The sequence below is a fragment of the Dermacentor andersoni genome, chromosome 1 (genome assembly GCF_023375885.2).
Source record: "Dermacentor andersoni chromosome 1, qqDerAnde1_hic_scaffold, whole genome shotgun sequence".
Lineage (NCBI taxonomy): Eukaryota > Metazoa > Arthropoda > Arachnida > Ixodida > Ixodidae > Dermacentor > Dermacentor andersoni.
The window spans coordinates 303,007,331-303,020,260 of NC_092814.1; the positions used below are offsets into that span (position 1 = coordinate 303,007,331).

At 46.6% G+C, this 12,930-nt stretch overlaps 1 protein-coding gene across 2 annotated transcripts in view; it reads left to right on the forward strand.

Annotated features, from left to right (window-relative positions):
- The window catches only part of RpS24 (ribosomal protein S24), a 31,185-nt gene that overhangs the window by 16,089 nt on the left and 2,166 nt on the right, over nt 1-12,930 (forward strand). The window contains exon 5 of one of the 2 annotated variants that reach the window (XM_050196173.3): nt 7,095-7,157. The exons of the other annotated variant lie outside the window; for it this stretch is intronic. Within the exon in view, the coding sequence (XP_050052130.1) occupies nt 7,095-7,100 (6 nt within the window). The 3' untranslated portion in view covers nt 7,101-7,157. The remainder of the gene's footprint in view (nt 1-7,094; nt 7,158-12,930) is intronic. 2 annotated transcript variants of the gene reach the window in all.

Below are 12,930 nucleotides of genomic sequence, written 5' to 3' on the forward strand. Positions count from 1 at the left end.
ATCCGGCAAAGCAGTTGAGGCGTCGACGTTCGGCGGCGGTACGACGGAATCGCTTCGGAAGTTTGTTGTCTCATACGTTTCCGCCTGTAACGATTCATGGAAAGAAAATCTGTCGAAGCTCGAGCATATCCATTGTCGCAGTTGTGAGACTAAGGCAAAATGGCGGCTGTTATCGTCGTTTGAGCGCTCGTGGTCCTTGGAGTCAATCATGACTCGCCATCCTGGTCACGTGCTCAAACTGGCCAATTATAGCATGCACCGTGCAATAGTGTCTTTTTCTAGCGTGCACTGCAAATGTCGTTTTCTTTTGTTTTTTCGTGACCGCAGCGCCAGCTATGTTGCCGACCGATGAATAAAGAAAGCCAGAAATATGAACCAAAATGGCGCTGGCAGAGCGCGTAGTTACTGAGTTATGCGCGATGAAAATTGGACGCAATTTGTTCCCAATTTAAAGGGCAACACTTGCGGATTCGCATCTTTAAATCACGAAAGTGGAAGAATTACTTGGTATATTGTAACCATATTTCAGAGATAGGCACGGAAATGCAGCAGGAGCGCGAAAAAAAAATTGAAAATTAGAATTTTTGGCCGATTTTCGGTCCCTAAGACCTGGGTGCCCCCCTAAAAGGAAAGTGATCACGGGTGCGGAGATGGACGAAGTTGGGCCGCATCACTGGCGTTTGGAGTTTCCGAGGACTTGCGTGTGGGACTGGCGCGAACAGAAGCATAGGTGTGGCCCCTCTTTTGAAAGCGATCTGTGATTGGGGGCAGAGTCTTATGTGTCTAAATGTGCACCGCGCTGCGTTTTGTCACATAGTTTGCGTACGAGCAAGAGGCAGCACGAAGATCAATTTGTTTGCTCCTGCTACCACACTTCCTCATTCCAGCATTTTGATAGCCAGTTTGCGTGGTCATCGAGCGAGACGTGTTCAGGTTTGCTTGTGCGCGTGTGACACCGTGTTTATTTTAGTAAGTAAGCAAATGTTTACAAATTTACTACTACAGTTAAACCTCGGTATATCAAACACTTTCTATATGACCTGAAAAATCGCGTGCATTTTTTATTTATTTCGGACGTGGTCGGAGGTAAAATGGATATATCGGAACTCCGCCACCGCAGACCATGTGCGCTCTCTTGACAGGCGGTGAGCTTTCCCACAACATCCTCGAAGATAGTGGTGGCGCAATGGGCGTTCCCGACTGCTACGCACTATAGCTGCACACATCGATCTCGCTGAGGGTGCCATTTAAACGTAGCAGCGTACGCATGCAGTGGCTTGGCTAGTTCAGCACGACGCATTGCATTTGCCACACTGACTCCTCCTCAGTGCCGCGCTCTGCACCTCGCAAGAACTAGCAGTTTGCATCCTCAAAGACACACAACAGCACGCGCTCACTGGGCACACTCATAGACCACAAGCAGATGCCACTTAATACCATGTTATTGACAGTGTTTGAAAATGCTTCGATTGACGGACGTAGAGATCGCAGCAGGAGTAGCGGCCAAACGAAGACGCTGCCGAGGTTGGTCCTGCAAGCGTTGATGTTGCCCCGCTCCAGATTTCAACTGAGGCTGTAGCAGCTACTTGGGCTCTTCTATGCCGCTACTGCAGCACAACGGAGGGCAGCAGCCTATCACTTGTGGATCGTTTAGACTATGTTGAGGTCTCCGTGTTTAAGCACGCGGCTGGCAAAAGAAGCAGGCTACACTGCTGCAGTACTTTCAGCCAAATAAATAAATACTTTGTGGGAAGCTTCAAGTGAGTATTTACTGCGCCACAATTGGGGCGTGATCAGGGATCGTTGTTCAGAGCGCACATTCAATTGCGCTGCGTGCGATTGGCCTAGACTGCGCCAACTTCGCACGGCTGACGAAGTCGGCGTGGCCTACGCTGATTGCGTGCAGTGCAATCGACTGCACGCTCTTGATTGATGAAGCAGGCGCGGCGTAGGCCAATTGTGCACAGCGGAACCGAACGCGTGCTCCGAACAACTAAAGTGCATTGGGAGTAAATCTGTGTTCTTCCAAATGAAAATTGTCTTTCTGTATCACAGAATGAGGTGCACGGAACTGTAAAGGACTTTTCATTTTATTAAGGGGGGAAGCGGGGATCAGATCGCGATTTTCGCGAAAAAAATCGATTTTTGAAAAGTACGCTTTTCAGAATCTACAGCATCATTTCTATCTTGTACTGAAATATTTCACCGAAAAACAAACTCTAAGCACTTAAAATAAATATATTTGTCGGTGCCGGCGTCCACAAATCCGCCCGAAATCGCGAAAAAGCCGCGAAGTTCAACGCGCGACTGCTCGGCTTTCCCGCCACGGAGCGCCGCCATTTTGGTATCGTTGGAAAGCCCGACTCTTTGACTCTTTGTCCCAGCCCTTCCCTTCCTTCCCTGCCAGCCAGCAAGCGCACAAAAAAAGAAAAACAGGAGAGTGGCAGCACGGAGCAGCCAATGGCTGCCGCGCCCCGATTGGCTCTGCGCCGCGGCTCGTTGTAAGGCGCCTCCTCATTGGTCGACGCCGCGCCATAATGGCGGCCGAGGCAAGGAGCGCAAGGAGCGTCTGCTTTTGTCCGCTGCTGGGAAGCCTTTCTGGACTTTCCTTCTCTTGTGTTTCGAGGACGTCGGCCACGTGCAATGGATCCGCGCACGTTCGAAAAGAAGTACCGGACGAAGCATGCCTACGGGAAGCGGAAACGCAAGCCCGTCACAGCAAGGAAGAAGCGGCGATTGTCAGAAGGTGGTTCGGCCGAGCCGAGCCTCCGTTCAGAATCGGCGGAGTACGCGCCCAACGTGCTGTGCGATCTCTCGCCCAACGTGCTGCGGGATCTTGCGCCGAGTCGAGCACCAGCCAGCGATAGTGAGACGAACCATGATCTTTTGCCGTCGAAGCGCGGGCGCAGTGTTACTTCACCGGTGACGATCGACATGCCAGTGAGTCTCGCCGTACGCGAGCGTCCCGTCGCAAGTTCGTCCAGCACAGATTACGGAGTGAGCTTGCAGCGGTCATCGCCGCCCGACTGCAGAGCATCGGAGACGCGCTTCCGCGGTGTGTCGTTCAACGGCGAGATGTCTCCGCAGCCAACAACCGCCAGTGAAGGCAGTCCCATGCCATCGACGAGTTCCGGCGCTTCGATGGAGCTGCAACGCGGGCGCACGCTCGCTGCCGCGGATGCGCCGGCGGCCGACCTTGCCGCTCATCGCAGTGTTGACTGTTCGCCCAGTGAACGTCGCACTATTCAAGCTCACCTGGAAACACGATTTGTGTCCGCGGAAACTGCAGAACTGCAAGCGTCGAGAGTTCGCGAATCGCTTCGCGCGGTTTCAGCAACGGAGCGCAAGTTCGGGCTGACTGGCTCACAGGAAAATGCCATTCCCGCACCTCCAGAAGAGGAGTTTATGCTTGTTCAAGTTGCTGCTTTGAACTCGCTGATTGGTTCCCTGCTTTGCCCAACTTGTCAGCAGCCCGGCCTAGCAGTGCACCGCGAGACTGAACTGGGACTAGCTGTGAAGATGGTACTTTCATGCATTTCCTGTGGTAGTACCCTACAGTCTGAGTGGTCCTCACAAAGGAAGAGCGGCTCTAGAGCTTTCGAGGTCAACATCAGAGCTATGCAAGCAATAAAGAGCATTGGGAAAGGACCAACTGCTCTTAATGACTTCTGGGCCACCATGAATGTCTCGCATCGTGGGTTACACCACAAAACATATGATGGGCACCTCAAAAAGACTTTCAAGCCTGCCGCAGCGGCAGCTGCACACAACATCTTCACAGATGCTGTAGAGGCAGTGAAAAAGGTGTACACTGAAATGGAGACAACATTTTCAAAGAACATTACAGTAGTGTATGATGGCACATGGTTGACACGCGGCCACAGCTCCCATACCGGCGTAGGCTGTATAATTGATTTCCATACAGGGCTTGTGTTGGACTGCATAGTTCTGTCCAACTTCTGCCTTGGGTGCAGCCGACAGCCAGCAGAAAGTGACCCCAACTATGCTGAATGGAAGCAGCAACACCAGTGGCAGAAAAACACTGATGTGAATTCTGGAAGAATGGAGGTTGAGGCTGCACTACAGCTCTTCAGGCGCTCCTTGAGCAGAAATGATCTACGTTACACAAACATAGTTTGTGACGGGGACAGCCGCATGTTTCGCACTCTATGTGATGAAGAAGTTTATGGTTTTGTGCAGCTATCTAAAGAGGACTGCATAAATCATGTTAAAAAACGAATGGGGGCTGCACTTCGCTCTTTGGTGGCCAAGGCAAAGAAAGGAGAGCCACTAGGTGGAAAGGGGGGCCTGACACAGCAGCTCATCAAAAAACTGACAAACTACTATGGCCTTGCTCTGCGGAACCACTCGGAAGTCGAGGAAATGCAAAGGGCAGTAATGGCAACGTACTACCACATCACATCAACATCATGAGCTGTGTCCCCCTGGCCCCCTTAGCTGGTGCAACCACCGGTCAGCTGAGGCAGAAGGGCAGCCAGCACCAGCTCACAAGTACAAGCTTTCAGCTAAAGTTGCTGAAGCACTCCTGCCTGTGTACCAGCGCCTCTCAGACCCTCAGTTGCTGGCCCGGTGCAGAGGAGGCAAAACTCAAAACGCGGCTGAGAGTCTCCATTCAGTGATATGGTCACTAGTATCAAAAGACCAGCATGCCTCACTGTTTGCTGTGGAAACAGCAGTGCACGAGGCAATTTCAAAGTACAACTCGGGCAGTCTGAAAGCTTATTCAGACCTGTGCACAACATTGGGCCTGCGCCCTGGTGCCCTCTCTCTTCAGCGGGCTGTCGAGAAAGACTCCCAGCGAATGAAGAAGGCACACAAAGTCCATCTCCTGAAAGGACAGAGGGCTAAGAAGTCACCTGCTGCCAAGGACACCAAATTCTACAATGCAGGAGCATTCTAGACAGTGTGTGCCAGTATGGAACTTTGAGGCTTGTTTTCTCAAAAGTTTGTTTTGAGCTTATCACCTCGCTCGTGGAAAGCATAGCACGGCAATGGGAGCACGGATTTTAATCCTGTTTGTTTTGCTGCAATTGGTGAAGTGTGCCTTATGTCAAGACAGTCTCAGATTTACCATTTAGGCTCACCATTTTTTTATTACACAATAATTGGAGCATGATACATTCTAAACATAAAGAGAAGGTGCATACTATATCGTTTAGAAGAAGAGCAGAGAAATTTAAAAAGAAATTAAGAGAATCTTGACTTAGACTATACTTCTTAGTAACTATTAAAAACATTTACAGACCCATAACCCATTTTGCTGTCACGCTAGGCTTTCCACGAGCAAGCAACATGTGAGCAATATATAAATAATGATAAAATAAAAACTACTGAAGATATGATTGTGAAACTTTGCAGCTGTCTGTTTGATGCTATTTCGAACCTGTATGCCAAATTTCATCACTCTAAGATAAAAAATGAAAAAGTTAGTTCCGATCCCCTCATCCCCCCTTAAGTCACTGCGAATCGGGGCGCATTACAATCGAGGTTTTTTACCCACAGAAAATGGGTGCGCGTTACAATAGAGTGAATACGGTACATTAGTCCGATACGAGACTGAAACCGTGTTTGGCGGCATTTGGTAACCGCCTCATCCCCCCTCTTTATGAGTGACATTTCCAATCAGGCTGGCAACAATGGCATGCCACTTTCATTGCAAAAGCTCGTACAGAAGATGTTATTTTACGTGCTAAGCTAGCAGCAACAGGTCCATGTTGCATGTTTAGTCATTTTGGATATGCGTGCATCACTGGATGGGCTGGTGAAATGCGTGGGTCGTCATGCTTTTAATGATAGTCATGGGGTCGTTCAAAAAATGCAAAATTAAGAATGCCATAGATGGCACGCAAATTCGCAAGTTCCCATTCTGTGAAGGTAAATGCTGCATGTTTAATTTGCTTTGTGATCATGAAAGTTAAAGGCACACTGCTTTTGTTTTATTATAAAAGTTGGGTGTGCACAGAATCGGGTAAATATGGACTAGGCTGCTGTTCCTGTAAAGGGAATGCACAGGTTTCGGTTCAGGTGTCATCTGCTTGATAAAGGGAGTTGTGAACGTAAAATATTGTAACTGGTCTGAGGATATGCGGTGCAGCTAGCAGTAAAATATTCGTCTACTAACAATCATTCCCATGGTGGTTGAATGTCCACAGCACCAGAGTTCCCTTCCGTAAATTTAGTGAGAAAAGTCTTTGCTTAAAAATGTTGAAAAGCACCAGTTTCACTGAATCACTGTATTTGTGAAACACCATGCAAGTGGAAGGAGTGCACGCAACACAGACATGGACAATGTGCTGGAATGCTAGATGGCTTAGTGCTGATCCTGCTGTTGCTGATTTTGAGCTGCAAAAGAAATGAGACTGAATAGGCTTGTTCAGTGAAATTGTTTTGATTTCTATGGATGATTCTATACACTGGCTAATTGTAAACTTTTGTAAACGAGATAATTCGGGATTTTTGGAAGACTTCAGATGTGGGGGTAGAAAGCAGTCTGTTGTAAATTAAGAATGCAGGCCTTTACAGTACAGAAGCATGTGAACAGTAGGATTTTAAGTATAAACATCTGTTGTCTCTGGTACACCATGTTTCGGAATTATGTAATTTTTTTCTCAGTTGGATTTTACTCTCTAATTAGGGTGACGACTCTTCTGTATGCAAATTTGTTCAGTGTGGTATTTAAACATGATTATATTGCTGTGAATATTGGGATTCCTTGCCTGCTTTGGCACAGTTATAATTGGGAAGGATAATGAGTGTAATAGTAAATTTGCTACCAGTTAAGTTTGGCCATTTGTCACTGTTACCTGTTGATGTTTTTTTGCACTCTGCAAAATAAAATAAACCAGCTCCTTTGTAATCTTTTATGTTGGGTGTTGTGTATGCACATTTGGGCTTCCTTGCACTGTGCATGTTTGGCACTTTATTAGTGTAACCTGTTGTTGGGCTCAAAGTGCCTGGTCTAAATTAAGCTTGGAGGACATGCTGGCACTTGGGTTATAAAGGAGCTGAGTCCACTTTGAAAAACTGCAGTGGGTGCACCATCTCTTGCTTACACTTATTTCTCTTGCTTGCAGCGCTAATGGGGCTCTCGCTCGCTCTGCTCTCTCATTGGCTTTGGCTGGTGTGGTGCTTGCAAGGTGTCTGCCACCTTCTCTCTCTCTCTTTCAACTGCTGCTGCTGCTGCTTTTATCATCTCTTTCAGCAATGAGTGTTCAGCTTTTTGCACTGGCTGGATGTGTTTTTGGGTGTGCTGCTTAAATGCCAAATCTCAAGGGTATTCTCTCAATGCCACATATTGTATCAAATGATTTTCCTCTCTGTGGGCTTTATGCATGTCTGTTTTGAGAAACTGGGCAAGTTCCTTTTAAGATATTTGGCACAGCTTCAGTGCATTGTAAGCAAACTCAATTGTGGAGCCGTATGGTTGTGTGCTGTTCTAAATACTGTAGAACCCCTCTAATACGTTTGTCGCATAGGTGCAAGAAAACCAAATGTACCCAGGAAACGTATTACCTGAACATGCTGTTAAGGTCATGCAAATGTGGTGTTACATAACACACATTGCACAGCTTAGCCTCTACAATATTTACAGCTGCCACCTGATAATTTGGACTTGAGGGCGGTGTAAAAGTCCCAAATATCAGATTTGGCAGGGAAAAAAAATTGGCTGATTCCACAAGTCACCAAAAACGTGCATTATTCGAAGGTGATCATTTTCGAGGATAGATTAAAAAGGTCCCGAACCACCCCTCATGCTTGGTGAAAAAAACAGTCCGCGGATAGCACACGCTGCCGTGAACACATCAGCGAAATTTTGCAGTCGTGCGCAGCGCATCAAGCCCGCAGGTGGACCGGGCGGCCATGTTCTTCTCAAACGCTTTATTTTCAACAGAAGCCTTCTCCTCACTCTTTCATGGCTGCTTTATTCCATAATGTAGCGGATTCCCATACCCGACTGCCATTGGCCAATAGCTGGCGTCAGTCATGAAGGGTGTTTGGATCAGTGCACTTCTTCCTGCTGTTGCCGCACATATTTATTGACGTAGTTTAATAAACAGGCTGAAATAAGCAAAACTCTGGTTTCGAATTTCCGTAAGGATTGCTTACTTCAGAAAGAAAGCGACTAATGTCTGCTCACGCGTGGCTGCTCCATACTAATTAAACTTTGGCCACCCTGCTGATTGGTGTGGCGTAGCCATTGGTCTTGTAATTTCAACTAGTTTTGAACACTCAACTAGCCTTAAACCACACGAAACATAAGGTCAGACAACACGCACGCTCGCTCCTTGCCGCTACTGGCTAGATGCCTGGCCAGACTGCTTCATATTGAGCTACCGTATTTACTCAAATCTAGGCCTACCCCTGAATGTCCGAAGCCAGAAAAAAATTTTAAAAACTTACCTCAAATGTAAGTCGAACAAAAAAGCGAGGGCAGCGTTCACAAAATGAAAACAGCATTTATTTAATATGAACATGCCAAGCCCGTTCTACGTCATCGCTGACAGTGCTGCACAGCTTGTATGTGTCGAAATGTGCCGCGATCGTGGTGAAAAGCTCCTCTGTTACTGCGCGCTTATCTTCTTTATCACTGTCATCTCCTCGTTGTGGCAAACGCAAAAAGCATCTCCTGTTGCCCCCTCCGACGATGGAAGTATTTCTCGTCGATGCTGAAGTCCTGCCCGGCTTGAACGTTTGACGATGCCTCTCCGGCTAGCACAACTTTTTGATTAAAAGCGGCAGTGCAGTGGCATCGCCTGTTTGGGGCAATGTCGCTCATGTACTTTAGTTGGCTACTGGTGCAGCTAGTAGCGGGAGCGATACTGACTTTTCTAGATTGCGCTAGCTATGCATCACATTTATCGTTTTCAATTACAAACTGGTGCGTTTTTTAAAATCCTCGAATCTAAGCCTACCCTAGAGTTCGGTATATGATTGAAGAAAACTATCGGCCTAGATTCGAATGAATAGGGTATTATAGCGCTTCAAAATGCACAAGTTGGATGTGGCTACTAGCCGTTGGTCCAGCTGGTGCAGGGCAAAGCTGGTCCACACCACGTAGCATGGCCAGACTAGAGCATACGAGCACGAGCGTGCACTCAAGCCCTGTCGTGCACAAAGCAAAGGCTGCGCATACACACGGCAGTTGCATGTAGCTGCAGTTTGCTATGTATCGTGGATATTGTGTCTATCCTGGGTTGCCATGACGAGTCTGCTGGCCAAGCGCACTGCGGCTCGCTGAGGACAACTGCATTTGGCGGGTCTGTGCGCCAAAATCGGAAGTACTGGTGTCTACGCAAACATGCAAAATCAAATTTGAACTGTACACCACAGTGACGTTAAGTAAGCAGAGCAATGTGGGCATGCCCTGCTTCGTCATAGCCTTTGCAGTGCAAGGCATTGAAGGAGCGGGAGCACTGCAAATGGGATCATACCTGGCCTTTGGTTACAAATAACTGTGCTTCTGCTAAACACATTGAAGTACTGCTTGTGGCAAAGTATTATTCGACTGATGAAAGCTGGTCCAGGGCCCCTTTAACCTTCGTGACTAGCTTCAAGCACATCGGCATCTGTGAGCAACGGCATTCTTGCCACAGTGCCAGGATTGCTGTGCCCATCAACAGGTCCGGTGCTACGAAATGGAAAGTATATTCGAAGGTGATTGACCGAAAATACAGCCAAAGTTTTCCAGTGCATTGCTGCGTGCACATATCTATGCGATCTGGTCAGTTCGTTTTTAGACCATTGTCATGCTTTTGCTGCACATAGCAAAATTACAGTCAATGCATACACCGAATCTTCATCTCCTGGCAACATACCAGAAGTCGGCCAAGTTGGGATAGCAGAGTGATAGCGGGTTTCATCGCAAGTCATTGTCTAGCACTTGTATAATCACCACCCTCGTCGGTGCAGATATCAAGGGTGGAATTAGCATCGCCTCAAACTGCTTGAGGTTGCCTAGGACCATGTCACTATTTGCATGTAAATGAACTATGCTGGATGCACGGAACTCTCACTGCAAACAATGAATGCAGCCTTTGCAAGCCTGGCTTGGCTTTTTCTGGGATTAGGGTGCATTTGGTGACAATCACCTAGGCATCGCTAGCTTCGGTTATGTAGATGCAGTGGTAATGTTTTAGGGATCGCAGCATATGAAAGTGGATTTGAATACATAGGTGTCTACGAGCACTTTGCTGTGACCGAGCTTCAGGGACATTATAACCTTGGAAATGTATGATAACAACGTATTAGCAGGGTTCTACTGTATGTACTGTGGCCGCCACTCTACAAGCAACTGAACTATTGCTGTGTGCTCGGCAAGATTAAAAACTGCATTTAGCCAATTTATGACTTTTGAGCCTGCCTTATTCTTAGTGTGGCACATTGAAGCTGTCTTGAACCTTTAAAGCTGGAGTATGACAACTTTTCTAATTATTATAAGCAAAGGAGCTCAAAAGGCTGTGATTGTGCTTATCCACTCGATTATTGGGCAATCCTAGCAGTGGTGGCCGTAGTTTGCATTGTAACGACTCGGATTTTACTTGTCCAAATGGCATTTTCTATTTTTAAGTTGCCAGTGGATTACATCACCTCTTTGTCGCTCATCTAGACTTTTGTACAGTGCTGCTCAGTTTACTAAACCAGCCAGGACTGGGTGCAAAATGTTTGCCACATGCCCAGGCCTTTCTTCAAAGAATTGTGGGGTTTTACGTGCCAAAACCATGATTTATGAGGCACTCTGTAGTGGGGGACTCCAGAATAGTTTGGACCACCAGGGGTTCTTTAATGGGCACATCAATCTAAGTGCACAGTTGCTTTGAACTCAAAGTGGTCCATAAGCCATAAAGTCGTGCCTGTAAGGGCTATTTCCTATAAAATGCTTAAGTTAAAAAAAAAAAAGTTCAGTGGTTTTACTTGGTTGATAGGGTTTTGCAATTTGGTTCTACTGTAGTACAGTGCTGTGGTAGGTAAAACGGTGTAAAAGAAAGTATGGTATCAGTGGCATTCTGGTGTGGCTTTCATCTTGGACCATATTCTACAGTGGTCACATTCTCGAGCAGCCACTCTCCCTAGCATTTTTCACACTCATGCATGGCTTGTACCTATTGGCGTGGCACCTCACTGTAATTAAGTGTGCCGCTTGACGTCATGAAACATTGTACTGCCTATGGTCTTCGTGCAAACTGTAGTCTGCCAAAGCTAGCATAGCCTTAATGTGCTCCCTTTGTTTCCTACATGGTACGGGAGCATTGCACTCACAGCCAGGAGAGGAGTGTCTGGCAGATGGTGGTGTGCGTGCCACATAACTCATGAGCACCTCGTGTAGCTATGAAGCTTAAAAGTGCAACGTGCAAACTGTGTATACATTTGTTTGGCCAAGAGATGTGCATGGTTTCTGCAACATGTATGACATGCCATATTTACTCTAATCTAGGAGGGCCTAGGATGGACATGTCCTCTACTATAGAGGTCTCCTAGATAAGCAATGCGGGGTAAAATTCCTAATCCATAGGGACATAGCGGGCAACATTGACAAATTCTACATAATTAATGACAGGGTAGCTATAGTCGCAATCAAACTTGATAAGAGGTATAGATTAAAGGTAGTACAAGCCTACGCTCCAACTTAGTCACGATGATGAGGAAGTAGATCAGTTTTATGAAGATGTTGAATTAGCGATGAGAAGAGTACAAACTCGGTATGCTGCAGTAATGCGTGACTTCAGTGCAAAAGTGGGGGTAAAGCAGGCTGGTGAACAAGCAATTGGCAACTACGACGTCAATAATAGGAACGCTAGAGGAAAGATGCTGGTAGAATTCGCAGAAAAGAATAAGCTTCAAATAACACCTTTTTCAGGAAGCTTAGCAACAGGAAGTGGACCTGGAAAAGCCCTAATGGTGAAACGAAATGAAATTGACTTCATACTTTCTGCTGATCCCAGCATAGTGCAGGATGTAAAAGTGATACTAATTACAGAATTTAACTGGAGTGCTTTCGTCAGACAATTACTTGAATTTACCATGTCCACCATTTAGCTCAATTTCTCGATTATTAAGGCTTTGTTTGGCATAATATTGATGACTTAGGGATTCTCAAGCACTAATCTATCACTTTATCTTGACTTAATATTTGCTTAGTGTCTCTTTAAGATTTGTCATTGTTCCTCGTTTCACACTTGGTTTTAAATTTACCTCTACCCAATTTTTGCTTGTTTGCATAAACTTCAAAACGCGCTTACTGGGGCAAAAAGTTATTTTAGAGAGAAATACTTCGGTGAAATGTCATTCACACAGTCGCCAACGAGCCAAATGTTTTTCAAAAGAGTCATTGACGGTCACTTTTGGGGTCTAGGACGTTTCGCATGAAACGACCCAGCTGGGAGAAGTTCTAAAGGTCCTTTGCTGCACCAAAAACTTTTAGTGTTGTTAGTGTTGCCGAAGGGCACAGCTGCAGCTGTGTGCTACTGTTGCTGGGGTTAGTAGCCCTAAATTTCAGTGCCACCTGTGTGTGTGTTGCTTGATGAAGCCTGCCTCTGGAGGACATTAGTTGAAATGCTGCAAATTGGCAGTCTATCTTACTCAGTGGTGTGTACCATGTGGCTGGAGCATGTATTCATATTGGGGGGATACAGTAGCAAGCAATTCACCGGGTGAGCTAGACAACTTGGTGTCCTTCACGTGAGAGGTCGGGTGGAGCCAAGACCTTCCCAGGCACTTGTACTCCATTTCGTACCTAGCAGGCAACGCTGGGAAAGCTACATAAATAGTGCAGCTGTAGAAGTATCACTGGTGCTTTTTGCGTGGTAGTTCTTATTCTCCATTTTATACAAAACAACATACCATATGCCGCGTAAAACACCCCCAAACATAATAGCCCGGGGGGGGGGGGGGGGGGGGCAGATATAACCCATT